Here is a 22,654-nt window from a genome sequence, read left to right on the forward strand (position 1 = left end):
CAGGGTGGATTTCAGGCAGGATAGATAAGTAATGGCACCCTACTCCAGTACTCTTGCCTGGAAAATCCCATGGACAGATGAGCCTGGTAGGCTGCAGTCCATGGGGTCGCTAAGAGTCGGACACGACTGAGCGACTTCACATTCACTTTTCACTTTCATGCATTGGAGAAGGAAATGGCAACCCACTCCAGTGTTCTTGCCTGGAGAATCCCAGGGACGGGGGAGCCTGGTGGGCTGCCGTCTATGGGGTCGCACAGAGTCGGACACGACTGAAGCGACTTAGCAGCAGCAGCAGCAGATAAGTAACAATTGGTTTCTGGTCAGAGGGAAGGGGCTTCCCAGTTGGGAACCCGCCTGCTAATGCAGGAGACTTAAGAGATGAGGATTCGATCCCCAGGTTCGGAAGATCCCCTGGAGGAGGACACGGCAACCCACTCCAGTATTCTTCCCTGGAGAACCCCATGGACAGGGGAGTCTGGTAGGCTACAGTCCATAGGGTCACAAAGAGTCAGACATGGCTGAAGTGACTTAGCATGCACACACAGAGGGACATCAAGTGTGTGTGTGTGTGTTAAGTTGCTCAGTCATGTCCAACTTTTTGCAACCCCACAGACTGCAGCCTGCCAGGCTCCTCAGTCCATGAGGATTCTCCGTCAAGAATATTGGAGTGAGTTGCCATCTCCTTCTCCAGAGGGACATCATAAATATCCTCAAAAAAATTAAAAAATAAGTGGAGAAAGATTTCAGAGCAGCCATGTGCTCCATATGGGTTTCTTATACCCCTTCTAGCTCATTCCACAGGTGCCCTCCAGATCCAACCCTGTCAGCTCCTCTGCCCTCTCTGGAGGCTTAGGATTGATTCCATGTGACGGTCTCTGTTTCTGGGGTCACATTCTGGGAAGGCTCACACCTGGAGGGATGTCTGGTGTACAGGAGGATTCAGAGGCTGGGCTACCCCCATTCCCCAGCCCTACCTCTCAGCCCCTCATTTGATGAACACTGTGGCCTGACGGCATCTTACAGTACACCCCTCCTCCCCCCAGGAACTCAGGCTCCCATTGGGGAACTGCTTGGATGGCAGCTGGGCCAGGCCTGGGGAGGTTTCAGACCCTTGGTTAAGTAGCTTTATGGAGGGCTACTCAGACCCAAGGGCTTACAGGCGTTTGAAAAGAAGTGAAATTTCAAACAAATTAGTTTCTGCTTAACATTGCTCTTTTAACTTCAGAAGGGTTATTTGTATGATTGGACTTGCATTAAAAAATTAGCTTAAAGTCTCTTTAAGCTGAAAGACAATATAGATTTCACAGGACTCCATTTTGAAGGTATGAAATGGCTGAATAATTTTCCTTTGGTAATTGAAGCCAGAATTCAGTGTTCTCTCTGCTTCCTTCTGGATTCCTTGTTCTTCGAAAAATATCTTGCCAGTTTCACAGGCAGAGGAGAGTTAGTTCTTCTTGGCATCCCTCTGCCCTGTCCTGAGCTCCTGCAGCCCTGTGCTGACCACCTCGGGGTGCAGGGGGCAGCCTCAGATGGTGAGAGCAATGAGGGAAAGGATGGGTCTCCTTGGGATCATAGAACATAGTGACCTAGTTTGGTCTATTAAAAAAATTTTTTTTTATCAAGGTGAAACACATATAACACAGAATTATCCTTGTAACCATTTTTAAGTGTACAGTTCAGTGTCATTAAGGACATTAACATTGTTTTGTTTCTGTCATCACTGTCCATCTCCAGAACTTTGCTATCTTCCCAGACTGACGCTCTGTCCCCCTGAGCACTAGCTCCCAACATACTCCTACCTCCAGCCGTCTGCCTTCCTCTAGCCCCAGGCAACCTTCTTTCTGCTTTCTGTCTCTATTAATTTGACTCCTCAAGGTATCTCATATAAGTGGAATCAAACAATATTTGTCCTTTTGTGACTATCTTATTTCACTGAGCATCATGTCCTCAAGATTGAGGTTCATTCATGTTGTAACAGGAACCAGAATTTCCCTTTTTTAAATAAGGCTGAACAATTTCCCATCGTGTGGAAAGACCATGTGTCATGCATCCATCTGTCAAGGCACTCTTGGGTTGTTTCCACTTTGTCTATAGTGAGTAATGCCGCTATGAACACAGGGGTACAGTTATCTCTTTGAAACCTGATTTCAATTCTTTTGGGTATATACTAAGAAGTGGAATTGCTGGACCGTGTAGTAATTCTATTTTTAATTTTTTGAGGAATTTGTATACTCTTTTCAGCTATACCATTTTACATTCCCATAAGTGCACATTCCTATACTGCACACTGGTTTCAATTTTTCCACATCATCAACAACACTTGTTATTTTCGGTGTGTGTGTTTAATAGTAGCTATCCTAGTGAGTGGTCCAAAATGATGTATTAATGATTCCTTCTGTACATTTTCTGTACCTTTTTGCCATGTTCTTTTCCACCAATTCAAACTTTGATGGAAGAAAAGAAAAAGAAGAAAAAAGAAAAGATAAAACCTTTCTTTGACTTCTTGTCATTGCAAGATGTCATCCTAAGTGATGTGCTTGGAGGTAAAGAATATAGAAAAAGCATGTGATTTGGGGTCAGATGGGCCCCAGTCCATCCACCCATCCATTTTACTTTCCCTCCATATATCCTCGCATCCATTAATGTATCCACCATCAACTTATCAAGCAACTTAAATGCAGGGCATGGTCATAACACAGTGGGATCCTGGATGCCTGGCGCTCTCTGTTTACCTAATGAAGAATCTGAGACCACCTGTATTCTGGGAGGTATGGCAGGACAAGATGTGTGGACCCTGTAGGGGTGGGGAGCTGAGCTCCATTTCTCAGCACAGCCTACCTGATACACACAGCTATGCCTCACGTTGTCTGCTCTTGTGTCTTCCATCCAGTCTGATTCGAGTTGTGGCAGGGCCCCAAGACTCAGCCACTTGCAGGGGTTTGATTTCTCTGAGCCTGTTTCCTTAACTGAAAGAAATGTTACAATTCCTGGTTGATTCACATGACTTTGGTAGGGAGCTATGGAAATTAATGCAGATGAGGATACGTGATGAGTAACGAGGTGCTACAAAATATCAAAATAGTAACTGTTAATAACACTTTAATCACAATTATCCTGAGTGCCAGGCACTGTTCTGAGGGGCCCGCCTTTAGTAACTCATTTAGTTTAATGCTCACCACCATCCTAGGAGAGAAGTACTGCTGATATCTCCATTGTACTGATTAACAAACTGAGGCACAGAGAGGCTAAGTAACTTATGAAATGTCACACCGTAAGAAATGGCACAGTGTGGTTTGAACCAGGCAATGAGGTGCCGAAACTTATGCTGTTAGGTGCTATAGCATCATGCCTCTGAGAGGCATCAACGATTTTATTGTCTCTATCCTCGCATAGCTGGGAGAGGAACATAGCCCTTGGTTTGGAGAACACAGCAAACAGGCCCTCCTATAATTCATTGTGAGATGAATTGATGGGCATAGGGTCTCGGTCAGCTCTCCACAGTCCACAGGCATACAAAGCCGTGGAAAACTCAGGTAACCAAACCATAGGTATTTCTTAAGAGTAGCCAGAGTAGGTGATTGGCTCTCATTCTGAGGAGTACACTGGCATTCGGCTTCAGCTCGTCTGCTTTCCAGGCCACTCCAGGATGAAAGCGCTGATGCACCTGGAAGATCAACAGGCAGGATGCTGGAGGCTCAGAAGGAACTGCCGACATTGTGCTTGAGACATGTTAGCATAAACGCTGTGCCAGCTGCTCTGCTGAACAGAGGAGCTGGGACGCTGGGCTGTGTCTACACATCCCCGGGGTCGCTTCCTGAGGATCATCATTTTCTTTACCAGGTTGGCCTGGTGACCACTGAGCCAGCATCTCTCTTTGACAGATGCCCAAGGGATGACCTCTGAGCCTGGGGTTGTTTTCCATCCCAGTTCTGGCTGAGCCAAGGAGATGTGTGTGTGTGTGTGTGTGTGTGTGTGTGTGTGTTTATGATGATGTTTTCTCTTTCTCTCCAGGCAGCCAAGATTGCTCACCACCTGCAGCGTCTTTTCGGAGGAGGCGGCTGGCACGGAGGCCGGGCTACATGAGAAGCGCAGCTGGGCCCAGGATCGGGTTCCTCTCCCCGCCAGTGGGCGCTCCGTTCCGGGCCCAGGGAGGGGCGTGTGGCAAGGAGTCTCACCACCTTGAGTCCAGGGCCGGCCCGTGTGGCCTTGACCCTGGAGGCCAGTGGCGAGGTCGCTCAGTTGGGAGCCTCATTCCCAGGAGCACGGCCACCTCGGCTCTGACCGTGGGGCACCGAGGACTGGCTCTGACGGCTGTGAGAGGAAGCCCAGGGCTCCTTGGGGCTCAGCCCCGAGCTGGCACTGCCCTGCCCAATAGGCTCAGCAGGCTGTGTGGCCCCAGGGCCACTGGCTGTCAAGGGGAGCTGCCGTCCATGGACACTCGCGAGGCCCTGAGTCCTTGCCGGGAAGCCGGGAACAAAGGCTGTCCATCCCCGGAGGACACGAGCGACACCAGCTGCAGCCTCGGAAGTGGCCCCCAGGCTCCCGCCGTCCCTGCCAGCTCTCAGGACGTCTTTACCTCCAGTTTTAGTTTCATTCGCCTCTCCTTGGGCTCTGCTGGGGAACGGGGAGAAGCAGAAGGCTGCCCACCCTCCAGAGAGGCTGAGGGCCCTCATCAGAGCCTGGAGGAGATGGAGGCCAAGGCTGCCAGCTCGGGTGGGCCCCACGATCACCCTCGGCTGCTCTCTCTCCCCTTCACTCTCAAGGCTTCTCAGGGCCTGGCAGACGCTGCCCAGACCTCGGGGGGCAGCCCTGGGCTGGAATGCCAGACTCTTCCATTGTTGGACACGGATGCTGCCTCCTCCTGCTCCCTGGATCCCTTGTGGGGATCCACAGCCAGCAGCTCTGCGGAGGCTCAGCGGTGGGACCCCCTGCTCAGCAGGTGTCAGCCTGCGCTGCTGCACTGCCTGCAGGGCCAGCGGAGGCGGCTGGAGGTGGGTGTCTTTCCAGCCTACGGGCGCGGGGTGGTCACGGCTCAGATTAGTTCTAGGCAGAGGACCAGAAACGACGCTTCTGGGGTTGACCGATTTCCCACTGGAAAATAGGGCAGCACCTTTGGTGGCTGGCTGCAAAAAGATGTTGCTCCACTTCTGCTTCTTCTCTTTCAGCCTGAACTCAAATTTGTCTCATTTTCTCTGTCCCTTAGACGCTCAGGTTTGTTGTTTGTTGGGCCACAGGCTTCTCTGAAGTTTCTGGCATGGGTTACTCAGGGTTGGCTCACCAGAACTCTTCTTTGAAGCGGGAGGTTGGGACCACGGAACCGGGGACCTGGAGCTGGCTGGTGTGTGGATGGACTGAGTGATATAGAGGTGGTGATGCTCCCAATTGGGGGCGATCCAGAGTCGCTTCTGCATTTACAGCTCATTTCCCACTGCAGCTGTGGGAGCTCCCGACATGGAATTGGGGAGCTTTGTTTCTGGTCACTAAACCTCTCAGCCCCTTAGTTTCCTTGTTTAGAGATGATAACACCACACAGGGTTATTCCGTGGTTTGGTGGGAATGTATGTGCTTTGGAAATTGGGATGGACTGTATAGATGTAAGTCCTGACACTGCAATGTTGCTGGCCACCCAGTTATCTGAGAGGTGGGTCCACATTGGAGTAGGTGGGGTTGTTCTACCCTAGAAAGTTCCCAGGGAAACCCGGGCAGAGGTGCTTTGTGGTGGGGTGACCCATTGACTCGTCCTGTTGAAAGACTGATTTCCTTCTGGGGTGTGCATGCATGCATGTATATGTGCACATGTATATCTATGTGCATATGTACATGTGTACATACATGTGGATGTGTATACACATGTGCATGTGTGTGAACGTGTGTATACGTGTGTGTGTGGTGTAGATACAGGAAAGTAGGGAAGTAGAGCCTCTCTCATCAGGATTGGAAGGAGGACCTGAAAATGTGAGGCTCATGTTCATTCCGAGGGACTGATCTCATCTGCTCTCAGCCCCTCGCCTGTGGCCTAAAGTCCCAGCCACGTCCCTGTTTGCCCTGTCCCAGACCGGCCATTAGATTTATCACCCAGGGAGATAGAGCAGCTGGGCCAGTGTGCAAGCAACCATGCAGTGAGCATGGTTGAGCATCCCAGGCAATGCATGGAATCTTAGAGTCAGGCATGTCCAAAACGGACACCACTGTCTTACCCATTAGACCAGTCCTAACAGGTATCACTGTTGATCTGTAACTGTTGATTTGATCTAATAGAATGCATCCAGCTCCTTAGAGGAGCTGCAGGTTCTTCAGCACCTTCCCTGCTGCCCTCTCTCAACCTCTGCTCCGTCTTTAAGTGCCCCCAGTCCTGCTGCTAACCTACTCTCACGGCCACAGCCATGGTCCCTGCCTGGTTCAAATCCTGTTATGTTTCACCTGAGTTCGGTAAGGGGTCCTGATATATATACCTTCCTCCAGAGTCTCTCTTCCCCAATTCCTCCTCTGCGAGGTCAGCAGCACTGTCTTTGGGAATACTGCTGGGATGCTGTTATTCCTTGGCTTAAAACATTGGTGGCTTCTTGCTTCCCTTAGGATGGTCTCCAAACCCCTCATCCTGACAATGGAGACCTTTCCCCACCTGCTGCAGCTGCCCAGTGCCTTCCTCCTCCAGCTCGGCTGCTCTCTCTTCCTGTGTCTCGGGCCTCTGCCTGGAGTGAGCTTCCTGCCTTGTGCCACCTGCTAAGCTCTTCTTATTCCTTTCAGTGTGGGTCCAAAGCCACTTTCTTGTGAGACCTCTCCTCCCTACCCCCTGCCCCGAGACCAAATGAATCCCTCCCTCCATCCCTTCCCACAGCCCTTTGGATGTGCCCCAGGACAGCACTCGTCACTTTAATAATCAGTTGTTCGTGGTCCAAGTTCCTCACTTGACCACGAGCTCCTCATCTCCAGCTCACTTCTCTTAGTCATTTTTGGATGCCTGATGCCTGACATACTGCCTGGTGCTTGATTAAAATTTTGGTTTTAGTGAAATAATTTATCTTGGTAAGATGGGCCACAGGAATCTAATTGATAGACTTCTTGGATTGAATGTCTGAGGCATAGGGAGAGATGCTGAGAGGCACACACACAAGGATCCAAACCCTCAGTGGAGGTTTGCACCATCGTGATTTTTGGACTCTGAATGCCAGTTTTCAACATGTTATTTCCAAAATCTTTTAAGAAAAATCTCAGCAACATATCTGCATTCCAAAAATCCAAGTTTTGACCCAAGTCAAGCAGAAGTACAACGTGGTTATAAAGACCAGCTTCCCTTCCTCCTAGGTAACCAAACAGAAAATCACCTGGCAATGGGTCTGCTGTAGTCAGTCCACAATATCCAGTTGCTGAGTTTTGGTAGAACCAACAGTTTTTCCTTTCCTTTCAACTCCTCTTACCAAGATATAGGGGTCTTCCCAGGTGGCGCTAGTGGTATAGAACCCACCTACCCATGCAGGAGATGCAGGAGATCTGGGTTTGATCCCTGGGTCGGGGATCCCCTGGAGGAGGGCATGGCAACCCACTCCAGTATTCTTGCTTGGAGAATTCCATGGACAGAGGAGACTGGTGGGTTACAGTCCATAGGGTTGCAAAGAGTTGGCCATTACTGAAGTGACTTAGCATGCATGCCTGTATCTAGATATAGACCAGGATATGTAGTCCTGGCCTAGATTTTTTGATACTTTGGAGTCTGTGAAACCCTGAGCAGATATGCTTTCTGGGGGCCATAGACTCACCATGCCAGTCTCTGAACTACCAGGACATTGGGGTGCCTGGGAGCTGGAATTCTAGGGGCTGTGGTTGCAGAAAACCACCTTGGTTCACTTTTTAGATTCCATGATCTTTAGTTTTAAAAAGAAATGAAACACACCCTAGATATATCTCTTCTTATAATTAGCTATAAGCCACTGGAGAGTTGTTTTATGGGGTCTTGGTTTCTGGCGGGTCACCCGGGGGCTTGTACTCCTGGCACACTGGTGGGACAGCCTGACTGGTAGCCTGGTGCTTTCATTTCCTTGCTGTGTGACGTGAAGTCATGTCCTTCATTGTTCTGTGCCTCAAGATGCTCTTGTAGTAGTTGGAGGTAACTGCAGTCCCCACCTCATAGACTGTCATGAGGATGAAAAGTGCTGGTCTATGTGCAGTGCTTCAGATTGGTTCTGATGCCCAGCAGGAACACAGAATATTGCTCATTGTTATAGAGTATTGCTCATTAGAGAAATGGCTCAGGCGAAGAGAATTTGAGTCAAAAGGGGAATTCACTCTTCTTCCTTGTTGACTTAAAAAATATTCACAACCTTTAAAAAAAAATTCACAACCTAAAAGTTGAGAGTTATGTTTTATTTGGTGGGAATTTTTAGGACTTAAGCCCAGGAGATAGCACCTCAAGGGACCCTGAGAGATGCTCCAAGGAGGCAAGAGGGTTATATAGAAGGTTATATAGAAGTTTTGCAACAAAGGGAAGGTAGTCTGAACATCAAAAGATTATTGTTAATTAACAAAAACCAGATATCCCAGGTTAAGTAGTTTAGCACTTTTCTGTGTATGGGAAGATGCAAGAGTCTGGGCTCACTAAAATCATTCCTTTGATACTCACCTCAGCTATCTGGGGCCAATATTCTGTGTTTTTCACATCCTGAGCTTCCTTGGGGCTCACCGTAGGGAGTGGCTGCAGTCTGATGGCTGCTAGATTCCTTCCTGAGTTCCCTCAGGGCTCACTGGCTCACATTGGAAGGCTGCAATCAGGGATGACTGTGACATCCATGTTTACTGATATGGCAGGAAATACTCCATTTCTCACTCTACAGTTCAAATTAAACTCACGTCTTGTCTCAAATGGTAGGATCTGGACACAGCTGACGTGTAGTGTAAGTTCCTTTGTTTCTCCAGCAGCTGCATAGTGAGTAACATGACGCTCTTTCCAGTGATTTGCATGTCTGAGTGTGGAAGAGGGATGACCTTTATTTAGGGTCGTGGAGTGACACAAGGAACTCTGTCCAGGGCGAAGGTCTTACGGGAATGCAGATTTTGCTTCTGATGGAGGAAGAGGCTCCTGACAGTGGAGTTGTGCTTGATGAGGGAGGCCTTGCTTTTTCCACCATGTTTGTGCAGAAACCTCAGATTGCTCATTTGGGCTGAAGAACTGGGGAAGGGTTGAGCTAAGGATCTTCAAAAAGATCCCTTCAAAGATTGGGATTCTAGTGTTCTGGCACTTTTAAAAATATTATATTCCAATTCCTTAACCCTCTTCTCTCTCCTTAAGGAAAATGAAAATCTCAGGAATTTGAATTTTAGCTCCTGTTAAATACAGTCCATTCTTCACATCTGCAAATTCTGTATTTGGGAATTCACTTACATGTTAAAACTTACTGAAGTCCAAGGTCAGGGCTCACAGTGCTTCCCTGGTCTTTTGTGGACATGCATGCAGTCACTCAGTCTTGTCTGACTTTTAGGGACCCTTTGGACTGTAGCCCGTCAGGCTTCTCTGTCTGTGGGATTTTCCAGACAAGAATACTGGAGTGGGCTTCCATTTCCTTCTCCAGGGGATTTTCTTGATCCAGGAATCAAACTCGAGTGTCCTTTGTCTCCTGCATAGCAAGCAGTTTCTTTACCTACTGAGCCATCAGGGACACCCTTGTGGACATGCATAGAATGACTAAAAATTTGGGCCACCCAACATGTTCTAGCTGAGGTCTTGTTTCAACTCAGACTGTAAACTAGCACACTTTAGGTGGCCTTTTTTTTTTATTTGATACACAGTTTTTAAAAAAAAATTTGTTTGTTTTTACTGAAGTATAGTTGATTTACAATGTTGTGTTAGTTTCAGATGTACAGCAAAGTGATTCCATTAAAAAATTTTTTATTAATGCCATGCTTTTCCCACGTTTGATTTGATTTTTGTTGGTGAGGTCACTGTTTAAGCTGGTTCCCAAGCACAGGACTGGCAGTGCTGTCTGGTACTTGTAAGCACAAGAAGGCTGCCATGTGCCTAAGTGGAGAAAGTACGTGTGTTAGATGAGCCTCTTTCAGGTGTGAGTTGTGAGCTGAATGTTAATGAAGCAGAGATAAATATTAAATACAGCATCTTTAAGGGCTTCCCAGGTGGAGCTTGTGGTAAAGAACCTGCCTGCCAATGCAGGAGACATAAGAGATTTGGGTTTGATCCCTGGGTCAGAAAGATCCCCTGGAAGAGGGCATGGCAACCCACTCTAGTATTCTTGCCTGGAGAATCCCATGGACAGAGGAGCCTGGCTGGCTATGGTCCATAGGGTCACAAAGAGCCAGATACAACTGAAGCTACTTAGCACACACAGACAGCATCTTTAAACTGAAACACACATAAAACAAGGTTATATATTGATCAGTTGACAAAAATATTGTGACCTAAGCCTATTTTCCCCCTGGAAACAGTGGTTCAGTATTTGCTAACTGAGCTTCCCCAGTGATCCTATGGAACTTAACGACCACATATGAGACTCGACTGTGTATTTTATACTGTTTAGAAATAGCCACCCAGGGACATTACCAGGGGTTGGGAAAAAATGCTTATTCCTTGGAAGAAAAGCTATGACAAACCTTGACAGCATATTAAAAGCAGAGACATTACTTTACTGACAAAGGCCTGTCTCGTCAAAGCTATAGTTTTTCCAGTAGTCATGTATGGATATGAGAGTTGGACCATAACGAAAGCTGAGCACCGAAGAATTGATGGTTTTGGACTGGGGTGTTGGAGAAGACTCTTAAGAGTCCCTTGGACTGCATGGAGATCTAACCAGTCAATCCTAAAGGAAATCAGTCCTGAATACTCATTGGAAGGACTGATGCTGAAGCTGAAGCTCCAATACTTTGGCCACCTGATGCAAAGAACTGACTCATTTGAAAAGACCCTGATGCTGGGAAAGATTGAAGGCAGGGGAAGAAGGGGACGACAGAGGATAAGATGGTTGGATGGCATCTCTGACTCACTGGACATGAGTTTGAGTACACTCTGGGTGTTGGTGATGGACAGGGAAGCCTGGCATGCTGCAGTCCATGGGGTTGCAGAGTCAAACATGACTGAGCAACTCAACTGAACTGAACTGAGAAAATTGTGGTGAAAGGAAATGCTAGCTGGGGTGCAGAGGAGGGAAGTAAGTGGGAGGACCCTGAGTGCTGGGTCCCACCTGAGGTTGTGGAGCTGGAGGAAAAGGAGACAAAAGGCCTGCCTCACATGGGTGGTGTGGCTGGATAAGACATACCCATTAGTGGCTGTGCTTCCAGCCAAGATGGACATTCAGACATATTTCAGGGCAGCAACTCAGGGTCCTACAGGGATAGTTGGATGAGGGGGTAGAGTGAGGTGGGCTCTGGCTGCAAATTTTTCTTTGACCTTCTTTCCTGTGGTTCTTTTGCATCAACTCATGTGGTTGTGGTGATGCTATAACTTCACATGGCAATTGAGCTGGGCATTCAGCCTGTCTTCCATCCCTACTATTTAAGACCAAGTAAGTAAGTAAGTGAAGTCGCTCAGTCGTGTCTGACTCTTTGTGACCCCAGGAACTATAGCCTACCAGGATTCTCTGTCCAAGGGATTTTCCAGGCAAGAGTACTGGAGTGGGTTGCCATTTCCTTCTCCAGGGGGTCTTCCTAAACCAGGGATCGAACCTGGGTCTCCCACATTATAGGCAGACACTTTACCATCTGAGCCACAAAGGAAGCCCATTTAAGATTAAGTTCCTGGTAAAATATGCACTTGTCATGTGGACCAGCTCAAGGAATAAATGTGATTGATCATTCATTCATTCTGTCATTAACTTGGAAATCACCTGCCTACTGCTAAGAGTGCACCTCATTACTGGCTTGGAGGCTGTGTTGGTTGGAGTAGGTTAGTAACAGACAGCAGCGCAATATGAGAGGCTTCACATAACACAGCTGTGTTTCTAGCCTACGAGTCATGTTCCACAGGGGTGGCTGGGGGCCCTGCTCCATCCCTGAGAGCAGGGACTGGTGTGGTGTTGAGTGGTAGGGAGTGGTGTGGTGTGGTGTGGTGATCACTCAGGTCACAGTCCCTGAGACGAGGAGGAGAAGGCTGAGGGATCCGCAAAAGCCATTCAGAGTACAAGCCACCTCTGTCTCTTCCACGCACACCCCGTGAAGCAGAACAAGGACGGGAGGGCAGTGTAATGCCTCCATGAGCCCAGAGCAGCGAAGAACCAAATCAGGGTGAGTGCTGTCGTTTTCTACATGGATACAAAGAGGCTCTTGCACTCTAGGTGCTCTAGGTTGGATGGAGTGCTCAGACACCACACCACACCACACCACATCACATGACACAACACCACATCACACACACCACACCACACCCCAACATGACTCCACAACACACCACACCACACCACACCACACGATGCACAACACTATACCACACAATACCACACCACATGACACCACCCACACCACACAACACCACCCATACCACAAATACCCCACCACACCACACCACATGACACCACCCACACCACATGACACCACACCACACAATACCCCACCACACCCCACCACACCCCACAACACCACACCACACAACACCCCACAGCACCACACCACACCACACCACACCACATGACACCATACCACACCACACCCCACTACACCATACCACACCCCACCACACCATACCACACCCCACAACACCACACACCACACCACATGACACCACACCACACCATTCATATCCCACCACACCCCACCACACCACACCACATGACACTACACCATACAATACTACATCACATAATACCACACCACACCACACCATACCACAGCACACCACACCACATGACACCACACCACACCACACCACACAACACCACACCACAGAACACCACCCACACCATACCATACCATATCACATGACACAATACCACATCACACACACCACACCCCAACATGACTCCACACCACACCACACCACACCACATGACACTACACCACATAATACCACATTGCATGATACCACACCACACCACACCACATGACACCACCCACACCACACAACACCACCCACACCACACCACATGACACCACACCACACAATACCCCACAACACCACAGCACACCACGTGACACCATACCACACAACACCCCACCACACCACACCACACACCACACCACACAACACCACATGACACCACACCACACGACACCACACCACACCACATGACACCACACCACACCACACCACATGACACCACCCACACCACACAACACAACCCACACCACACCACACCACACAACATGACACCACACCACACAATACCCCACAACACCACACCACACCACGCCACACCACACCACACCCCACCACACCCCACCACACTACAGCACACCACACAACACCACACCCAACCCCACCACACCCCACCACACTACAGCACACCACACAACACCACACCCAACCCCACCACACCCCACCACACCCCACCACACTACACCACACCACATGACACCACCCACACCACACAACACCACCCATACCACAAACACCACACCACACCTCTCACACCACACCACCCACACCACACCACATCACACCACACCACACGACACACCACTCACACCACACCACTCACACCACACCACACCACTCACACCACACCACAGCACAGCACACCACACCATACCACACGACACAACACCACACCACATGACACCACACTACACCACACGACACAACACCACACCACCCACTCCACACCACATGACACAACACCACCCACACCACACCATACCACATGGCACCACACCACAACAAATGACACAACAATAGTTGTTGCTTGGTGTGATCGGTACTAAGAAAACTTGGCAGCTCCATCCTCCTGTGGCTCACACCAAAAACTTGGCATCCTCCTGGCTTTGTCATCCCAAAGAAAGTGAAGTGAAAATGAAGTCGCTCAGTTGTGTCTGACTCTTTGAGACCCCATGGACTGTAGCCTACCAGGCTCCTCCCTCCATGGGATTCTCCAAGCAAGAGTACTGGAGTGGGGTGCCATTTCCTTCTCCAGGGGATCTTCCGGACCCAGGGATTGAACCTGGGTCTCCCGCATTCCAGGCAGACGCTTTAACCTCTGAGCCACCAGGGAAGCCCTTGTCATCCCAACACGGGATCTATTGGTGAAATCTGGTGGTTCTGTCTTCCACCAACTGTCTTCTGAGTATGTCCACAATCACATTACTTCTCCCCATCTTCACTGCTCCTGCTAGAATCCAGGCTACCACCATCTCCTCTCCTTCCTGGGTTATTTCCATGCCCTCCTCCCTGGCCACCTGACTTCTGCCCTTACCCACAGCTGTCAAGAGGAAATGTTAGACATATATTGAATCATGAATTCTGTTACTCAGAGTCCCCCAGTAGCTTCCCAAGCCCTCCAGAGTGAAATCAGAACTTATTTTGACCACACCCATGTGGCATGTGAGATCTTAGTTATCTGACCAGGAATCAAACCTGTGCCCTTGACAGTGGAAGGCTAAGTCTTAACCACTGGACTGCCAGAGAAGTCCTGGAAATCAGAACTCTTAAGTGTCTTCATCCCATGTTCCTCATGACCTTTCTGACCTCCAGTGCTACAGTTTCCCCCTTTAACCAAGGCTCTTTAGGCATGGCTGGCTCCTGTTAATTCTACGGTGCCTGGGGAGTTGCTGCCTGCAGCGTCTGTGGCAGTTCTGCTTTCTGCTGGAACATGTGTCTCCCAGAGAGCTTCAGGGTCAGGATTCTCCAGGCAAGAGTACTGGAGTGGGTTGCCATTTCCTTCTCCAGGGGATTTTCTTGACCCAGAGATCAAACCCATGTCTCCTGCATTGGCAGGCGGGTTCTTTACCACTGAGCCACCAGGGAAGCCCTACCACTCATATATCTCTGCTCAAATATCATCTTCTCAATGAGATATTACTTAAAATTGCAACCCAACTGTCTACCAGCCTTCCTGGCCCCCCTTACATGGTTCTGCTTTTTTCCTCTGTCCTAGCACTAATCCTTTTCTAAGGCCTTGTAAAACTTACTTATTATGTTTATTTTTGTCTTCTTACACAAAACTGATAAGGCTAGAGGGCTAAGAATTTTGTGCTGTATCTGCAACCCCTCAAACAGGGCCTGACACTTAAGAGCGAATATTTGCAAAATGGTTCAGATCATGAGTAAGTACAAGCACAAGTGAGGCTGTCAATAGAGAGGCAGGACATCTAACGTGGACTGGAGGGGGTGATGCCTGAAAGAGGTGTGGAAGGAGAGGTAGGTATAAGCTGGCAAAGGATGGCAGGAAGCTGGTTTCCAGGGAGCAAGATTAAATCCATTTATCGATGGGCCAAGAATGTCCCTTCAGAAAATCCCAGAGCTTCCTGTTGAGAAGAGAAATAATGAGAAATGAATGTGTTGGTAATTCTCAGACAAGCGATGGGATCATTGAGTCTCATTCTCATGCTCAATTGCTAAGTCATGTCTGACTCTTTGTGACCCCATGGGCTGTAGCCCTTCAGTCTCCTCTGTCCATGGGATTCTCTAAGCACGAATACTGGAGTGGGTTGCCATTTCCTTCTTCAGGGGATCTTCTTGACCCAGGGATCGAACCCACATCTCCTGCAGCTCCTGCATGTCAGGCAGATTCTTTACTGGTGCGCCACTGGGGAAGACCATCCTTGAGTTTACATGTGGATTAAATAAGACAGTGCCCATTTCTACAATGGAAAGATCCTTAGGACTTCTTTGATGAAGTCTTTCATTCTCAGGACAGCCTGCTGAGTTGAAGTTCATTGTTTTCTTTTCCTGGTTTCTCCTCTAATGTTGGTGTGTGTGTTTTCATAAATTTAACATGATGCTTTTGAACAGAAAACATTTGGTCAGGTCAGGAAATTTGTATTCCTTTTTATTATGCATTTTTCACACAGATAAGGGTACAGTGTGATGTTTTTGTTTAAAAATGACATTCCAACTCTTTTTTTGGTTTTATGCTCAAATTACGCTTTTTCTTTATGTAACTTTTTTTGGAGAAATGAATGCATATGGCATTGGAAAAATGTATATTTGTGGTTCTTTTTTTAAAGGAGAATAGTGTGGTTCAGCTTCAAAATAGTTTCTAAGTGTTCTTAACTGTAACAAAATTAGTTTGTGTGAACAAGATTGTAATTCAGTTTTCATTTTTTCCCCTTTCAAACCAACATAGGTAAAATCCTTAAGATTAAAGCTTCAGAAACTTCAAGATAAAGCGATTGAAGAAGATGATTATGATAAGGGTGAGTTTTGCCTTCTTCCCATAATGTGCAATTTAGCTTTCCCTCCCTATTCACCTGTATCCTCCACACTGGCTTTCCCTCCTTATTCACCTGTATCCTCCACACTGCAAATGAATTGTGTAATCTGTTCCCTGATCACCTGCACTCAGTAACAGTTGACTATTTTATAGCACTATTGTTTTCTGAATTTCAAAGCAGTTTGGGAGGAATAATCCTTTGGGTCATAAGTATAATTTTATTGATTTTCCAGAAGCACTCTGAGTAGTTGCACAATAAGAGTTATATTAAGTCATCATCTACCTATCTAAGGTGTGATGTTGTTGTTTAGTTGCTAAGTTGTGTCTGACTCTTCGCAATCCCATGGACTATAGCCCACCAGGCTCCTTTGTCCATGGGATTCTCCAGGCAAGAATACTGGAGTGGGTTGCCATTCCCTCTCCAGAGGATCTTCCTGATCCGGGGACTGAACCCACATCTCCTGCATTGGCCAGTGGATTCTTTATCACTGAGCTCAGGGAAGCTCCAATTTGTGATGTAGCTATACTTTATTCACTCATCAAGAAATATTGGTGAACACCTACCATGTGGCCAGCACTGTGGCAGGAATAGGAGAGTAAGAGAATACAGTTTCTGGCCTTGGGATGCCTGTGAGTATGAGCCCTTGTGGAGCTTTCTGACTTCACATGCTTGGGGACCAGGTGTAGGAGTTGGGATGAGCTTAAGGGATGATGCCAGTCTCTGTGAGTGGGCTCAGATGTATTGAATTCCCATGTGCTGCTGCTACTGCTAAGTCGCTATTTCCTTCTCCAATGCATGAAAGTGAAAAGTGAAAGTGAAGTTGCTCAGTCGTGTCTGACTTAGCGACCCCATGGACTGCAGCCTACCAGGCTCCTCCATCCATGGGGTTTTCCAGGCAAGAGTACTGGAGTGGGGTGCCATTGCCTTCTCCAGAATTCCCATGTAGATGGCTTGAAATAGTCAAGCTGGTAAGAAGTCATGACATGAAGATGGAAGAGTTGGTCAGAAGCCAAAAAACCCCAAACCAGAGTGAGGCACGGAAATAGGAGTCAGGCCAAAGTGGACGAGGGTATCATGGCTGCCAAGTGGACACTGGGTTGACTATGTCAAAGAAAGGTTGCAGGTATGGCTGGATTGAGAAGGATCTTAAGGACGTGGGTACCAATTGCAAGATCTGACACTCATTTCTGCTGGGTCTGGGGGATAAGAGAGGGCCTTAGAGGACTTCTTGTCCCACCAGGCACTGATGAACTTGAGAACTATGCTGGTGATAACCAAGCTTAGCACAGCAAGGATTGGCCTGGAGATATTTTAGATTTAAGGCTCCCCTGGAAGCTGGTTAGCCTTGAGACTTGGTCTTCAACCTCATGGGGCCATATTCTGGTTTCCCAGAGTGTACATCACTGACCATTAGGAAGTGATGCTACAGGAATGGGGCAAGTGACTCCCAAAAGGAGGGTGCAAATCCTATTCTAGGAAACACATGGAGCAGAGCTGATGCTCTCTGGTGTCCTTGTTCACCATTGGCTTTGGGAGGAAGGAGAGGAATTTGGGGATGGAGCTCTTTAAACTCTGCCGTTCCGCTTTGATAGGACATTTTGATTTCAGAATGATGCCTGGTGGAGGATGATGTAGGTGAAAGAGGAGCAGATGACCTATTCCCAGACCTAGGTGTCCCTGGGGGCTTTTGTCAGTGGGAGACACCTAGGTTTTGAGGCTCCCACTATGGCACGGGTTTTATTTTCTCTTCCAAGGGCTGTGCCTAGGTTCCTTTGACAACACAGCTCTCTCTGTAACACACAAAGCTTCAGACACAGGTGAAAAACCACACCCTCTTTTTCTGATCAAGAAAAACCTCAACTTTTCTGGATGCGGTGCTCTCAATGGCTTCATTAAATGAAGGCCTCACTTCTTTAGTCCTTTCTCCAAATGTCTCTGAAATACCTCAGGGGAAAAGTTGAATAGGACACACCTCACAGGGAGGCTGAAAGAATAAAGGTGACTTTATTCAGTGTTTCTGCCTGTTTATTTTCCTTATTTGTATGTCGCTGTCCACCGAAGGAGATGTTTGGGGGTAGGCCAGCATTCTGTGCTTCCTCAAGCCTTCCAGGAGATGGAGGTGCATGCTGATGCCTGGGAAAACATGGTGTAGAACTTTCTTCTGTGGAAAATCAGGCCTGTGGTACAGTGGTGGCAGCTGAGTCTAGCCGGTGAGGCTCAGTCCATGGGCCATGTCCCTCCTGGTGAAGATGACTGGGCTCTGAGGGGTGAGTAGGATATACTGGAAGGGCAAAGAACTGGAAGAGCCACCATGGCTTATGAGCCACCTCCCCAGAGTCTGATTGCCTTGAAAGATTTGAAACGGCTCTATTATCTAACGGCTTCCTTGGTTGCTCAGTGGTAGAGAATCTGCCTACAATGCAGGAGATAGGGGTTCGATCCCTGGGTCAGGAAGATGCCCTGGAGGAGGATATGGCACCCACTCTGGTATTCTTGCCTGGAGAATCCCATGGACAGATGATATTGGCAGGCTACAGTCCATGGGGTTGCAAAGAGTTGGACATGACTGAAGCCACTTAGCTTGTGTGTGTTTGTTGTGTGTGTGTGCATGTGTGTGTGGCTGTGAAGTAATTCAGTCATGTCTGACTCTTTGTGACCCCATGGACAGTAACCCACCAGGCCCCTCTGTCCATGGGATTCTCCAGGCAAGAATACTGGAGTGGGTTGCCATTTTCTTCTCCAGAGGATCTTCCCAACCCAGGGATTGAACCTGGGTCTCCCCCATTGCAGGCAGACCCTTTACCAACTGAGCCACCAGGGAAGACCGTGTGTGTGTGTGTGTGTGTGTGTGTGTGTGTGTGTGTATGTGTATGTGCTAAGTAGCTTCAGTTGTGTCTGACTCTGTCACCCTATGGGCTGCAGCCTGCCAGGCTCCTCTGTCCATGGGATTCTCCAGGCAAGAATACTGGAGTGGGTTGTCATGCCCTCCTCAAGGGGATCGTCCTGACCCAGGGATCGAACCCCTTTCTCATGGTCTTCTGCATTGGCAGGTGGGCTCTTCTCTGGTGGCTCAGCTGGTAAAGAATCCGCCTGCAATGCGGGAGACCTGGGTTTGGTCTCTGGGTTGGGAAGATCCCCTGGAGAAGGGAAAGGCTACCCACTCCAGTATTCTGGCCTGGAGAATTCCATGGACTGTATAGTCCATGGAGTCGCAAGGAGTCGGACATGACTGAGTGACTTTTACTTTCACTTTTCTTTACCACTAGCGCCACCTGGGAAGCCCTTAGCACATAGCACGTAGCATCTGAAATGGATCTCTGCAGGGCCCAGAGCATGAACTGGCACATAGCAGGTGATGAATAAATTGTCATAAACTACTTGCCATTCAGAAAACTAAGATCATGGCATCTGGTCCCATCACTTCATGGCAAATATATGGGGAAACAGTGGAAACAGTGATAGACTTTATTTTCTTGGGCTCCAAAGTCACTGCAGATGGTGACTGCAGCCATGAAATTAAAAGGTGCTTGCTCCTTGGAAGAAAAGTTATGACCAACCTAGACAACATATTCAAAAGCAGAAACATTACTTTGCCAACAAAGGTCCATCTAGTTAAGGTTATGGTTTTTCCAGTAGTCATGTATGGTTGTGGACTGTAAAGAAAGCTGAGCACTGAAGAATTGATGCTTTTGAACTGTGGTGTTGGAGAAGACTCTTGATAGTCCCTTGGACTGCAAGGAGATCCAACCAATCTATCCTAAAGGAAATCAGTCCTGAATATTCATTGGAAGGACTGATGCTGAAGTTGAAACTCCAATACTTTGGTCACCTGATGTGAAGAACTGACTCATTTGAAAAGACCCTGATGCTGGGAAAGATTGAAGGCAGGAGGAGAAGGGGATGACAGAGGATGAGATGGTTGAATGACATCACTGACTCAATGGGCATGAGTTTGAGTAAACTCTGGGAGTTGGTGATGGACAGGGAGACCTGGCGTGCTGCAGTCCATGGGGTCCGAAAAAGTCAGACATGACTGAACGACTGAACTGAACTGAATTGAACTGAACTGAAACTAATGGCCGAGTAACTAGGGAAATTGAGATGGAGAGTTTGTGGTCATGAAATGTGTTGACATAAGAGTTGAATAAAGCTTCCTTTCTCATCTTTGATCATTTATCCTGAGTTGCTGCTAAGTCTGCTAAGTCGCTTCAGTCGTGTCTGACTCTGTGGGACCCCAGAGACGGCAGCCCACCAGGCTCCCCCGTCCCTGGGATTCTCCAGGCAAGAACACTGGAGTGGGTTGCCATTTCCTTCTCCAACGCATGAAAGTGAAAAGTGAAAGTGAAGTTGCTCAGTTGTGTCCGACTCCTAGTGACCCCATGGACTGCAACCCACCAGGCCCCTCCGCCCATGGGATTTGCCAGGCAAGAGCACTGGAGTGGGGTGCCATTTATCCTGAGTTACTAATAAACATTTTCAGAGTTGCTGAGATGTCCTTGACACTCAGTGCTTAGTCCGTGTGGACTTCGTCCTTGTTCTGAGAGGAGCTGCTCTGCAGCTGTGCTCTGTCTCTGGGGAATGGGTCTGCTGATGTCCACAAGGCTTGCCAGGAGCACGTAGAGGGTGACCTTATCCCCCTTGGTTTTGTTTTGGTTTTTTGCTTTTCTCTCTTTCTTTCTAGTTTCACTTGTAAAAACAACTTTGTGTTCCAGAGAAATGAGCCATGAGCACAGAATAGAAAGCTCTGTGTTTTGTTATCTCATTAACGTGCTGACATTTACCTGCGGATGCCGGGTGAGGAACCTTCTCAGATCTCTAATGACATCTCTCCCTCGCTAGGGAAGGAAGGTTACTATATCCTCATATTCTTGCAGAAAGCTGGGAGGACTGAGGTGAAAAAGGTGTTGCTCTTTGGTATTTTCTAGGGGGTCTCTCTCCTAGAGACTCCACGTGCTCCTTGGTTTCCTCACTTGACCACTTGTCCCACGTCAGCTGAGGGGCGAGGCTGAGACCTGGGAGTCCCACGGGGGAGACCCTGCCTTTCAGCGACTGGGGGTGAGAGGCCCGGGTCTGCGACGTGCTGGGAGGGAGAAAAGGAGAGTGTGGACCACGGTGTTCGACATGGTTACTGTCCTAGTGGTTCCTGTGTGGATTTGTGGCCTCTAACATCCCCTGGCCACGCGTGTCCACTGGTGATGACGTCACACAGGCGCGAGGAGGCCCTGAGGCGGTGGTTTCAGCTCTTCAGTGACCCACATTGCTGTGCCATGGAGCAAGCTGGCTTTCCTGCTTGCTTAGACTTTCTTGGCGTGGAGAGTGGCCAGCACTGAATTCCTTTCTCTCTCCTTGTGTCTCAACCAGTAGTCATTGTGACAAAATTCTAGCACAATAAAATGTGAGGCATTCAGAGAAAGATGATCCAAGCAGAGGCCAAACATGAAACCATGAAAATGGCCAGCTCTTGTCTAAACTGCCATCATCTTCCTTTTTCCTGAATTCTTTCCTTAGCAAGCTTTCTCCATCCACAGTGGCTCCTTGGTGACAGTGTGCAAATCATCCAAGCAGACACCCATTTTTCCCCAGGGGCCCACTCTAAACATCCACCCATGGCTTCTGGAATCTAATGCATTCTTGTCTTGGAACTACAAATGTGACTGAGCATGGTGAAAACCCACGGGTTCCTTTTCACTGCATTTCATTTGAGTCTAGAAAGCAAAAAACAAGACTGAGTAGAATCTGCTCATTTTTATATCCATAGGACAGAAGAGTCAACGGGAGGTGGGCCCAATTCTGGCTACCCCAGAACAAAAATGTGATTCTTGGAAGCCTGTACTGTTTCATGTTCTGACTTGGAAAGAGCTACACTGAACCCCAGGGCTTCTCAAGAGATGTGGGTTTTCCCTGGTTCAGGAAGATCCCCTGGTGGAGGGCATGGCAGTCCACTCCAGTATTCTTGCCTGGAGAATCCCATGGACAGAGATTGGTGGGCTACAGTCCACAGGGTCACACAGAGTCACATAACTGAAGCAACTTAGCATGCACCCTGAACCCCAATGTGAATGTGGGTGCAGCTTCTGTCTGCAGCCCCCTGCCCACACCCTTGCCTCCTCTCCCTGCATCCCAGTCTGGAAACAGCATCCTTCTGACCCGTTATGCAGAGGGCTTGCTCCCCTGTGGCCCTTGAGTGTCTCCCCTGGTCCTGGGATAGTGAGGCTTCCATTAAAAAGCTCAAAAACCTAAGCTCAAATCTCAAGTAGGTGTTACTCGACTGACTGCATCCTTGTGTGCTTTGAGCTCAGTTGCTCAGTTGTGTCCAATTCTTTGCGACCCCATGCTGGCCAAGCTCCTCTGT

General features: G+C 48.3%; 1 protein-coding gene across 6 annotated transcripts in view; it reads left to right on the forward strand.

Annotated features, from left to right (window-relative positions):
- DISC1 (DISC1 scaffold protein) overlaps positions 1-22,654 on the forward strand; it is a 412,213-nt gene that overhangs the window by 74,410 nt on the left and 315,149 nt on the right. For all 6 annotated transcript variants that reach the window (XM_025284501.2, XM_044942012.1, XM_044942013.1 and 3 more), the window contains exons 2-3: positions 4,012-4,991; positions 16,215-16,284. In XM_025284501.2, the coding sequence (XP_025140286.2) occupies positions 4,012-4,991; positions 16,215-16,284 (1,050 nt within the window). The remainder of the gene's footprint in view (positions 1-4,011; positions 4,992-16,214; positions 16,285-22,654) is intronic.

This window comes from Bubalus bubalis, chromosome 4 (assembly GCF_019923935.1).
Source record: "Bubalus bubalis isolate 160015118507 breed Murrah chromosome 4, NDDB_SH_1, whole genome shotgun sequence".
In the NCBI taxonomy this organism is placed as follows: Eukaryota; Metazoa; Chordata; class Mammalia; order Artiodactyla; family Bovidae; genus Bubalus; species Bubalus bubalis.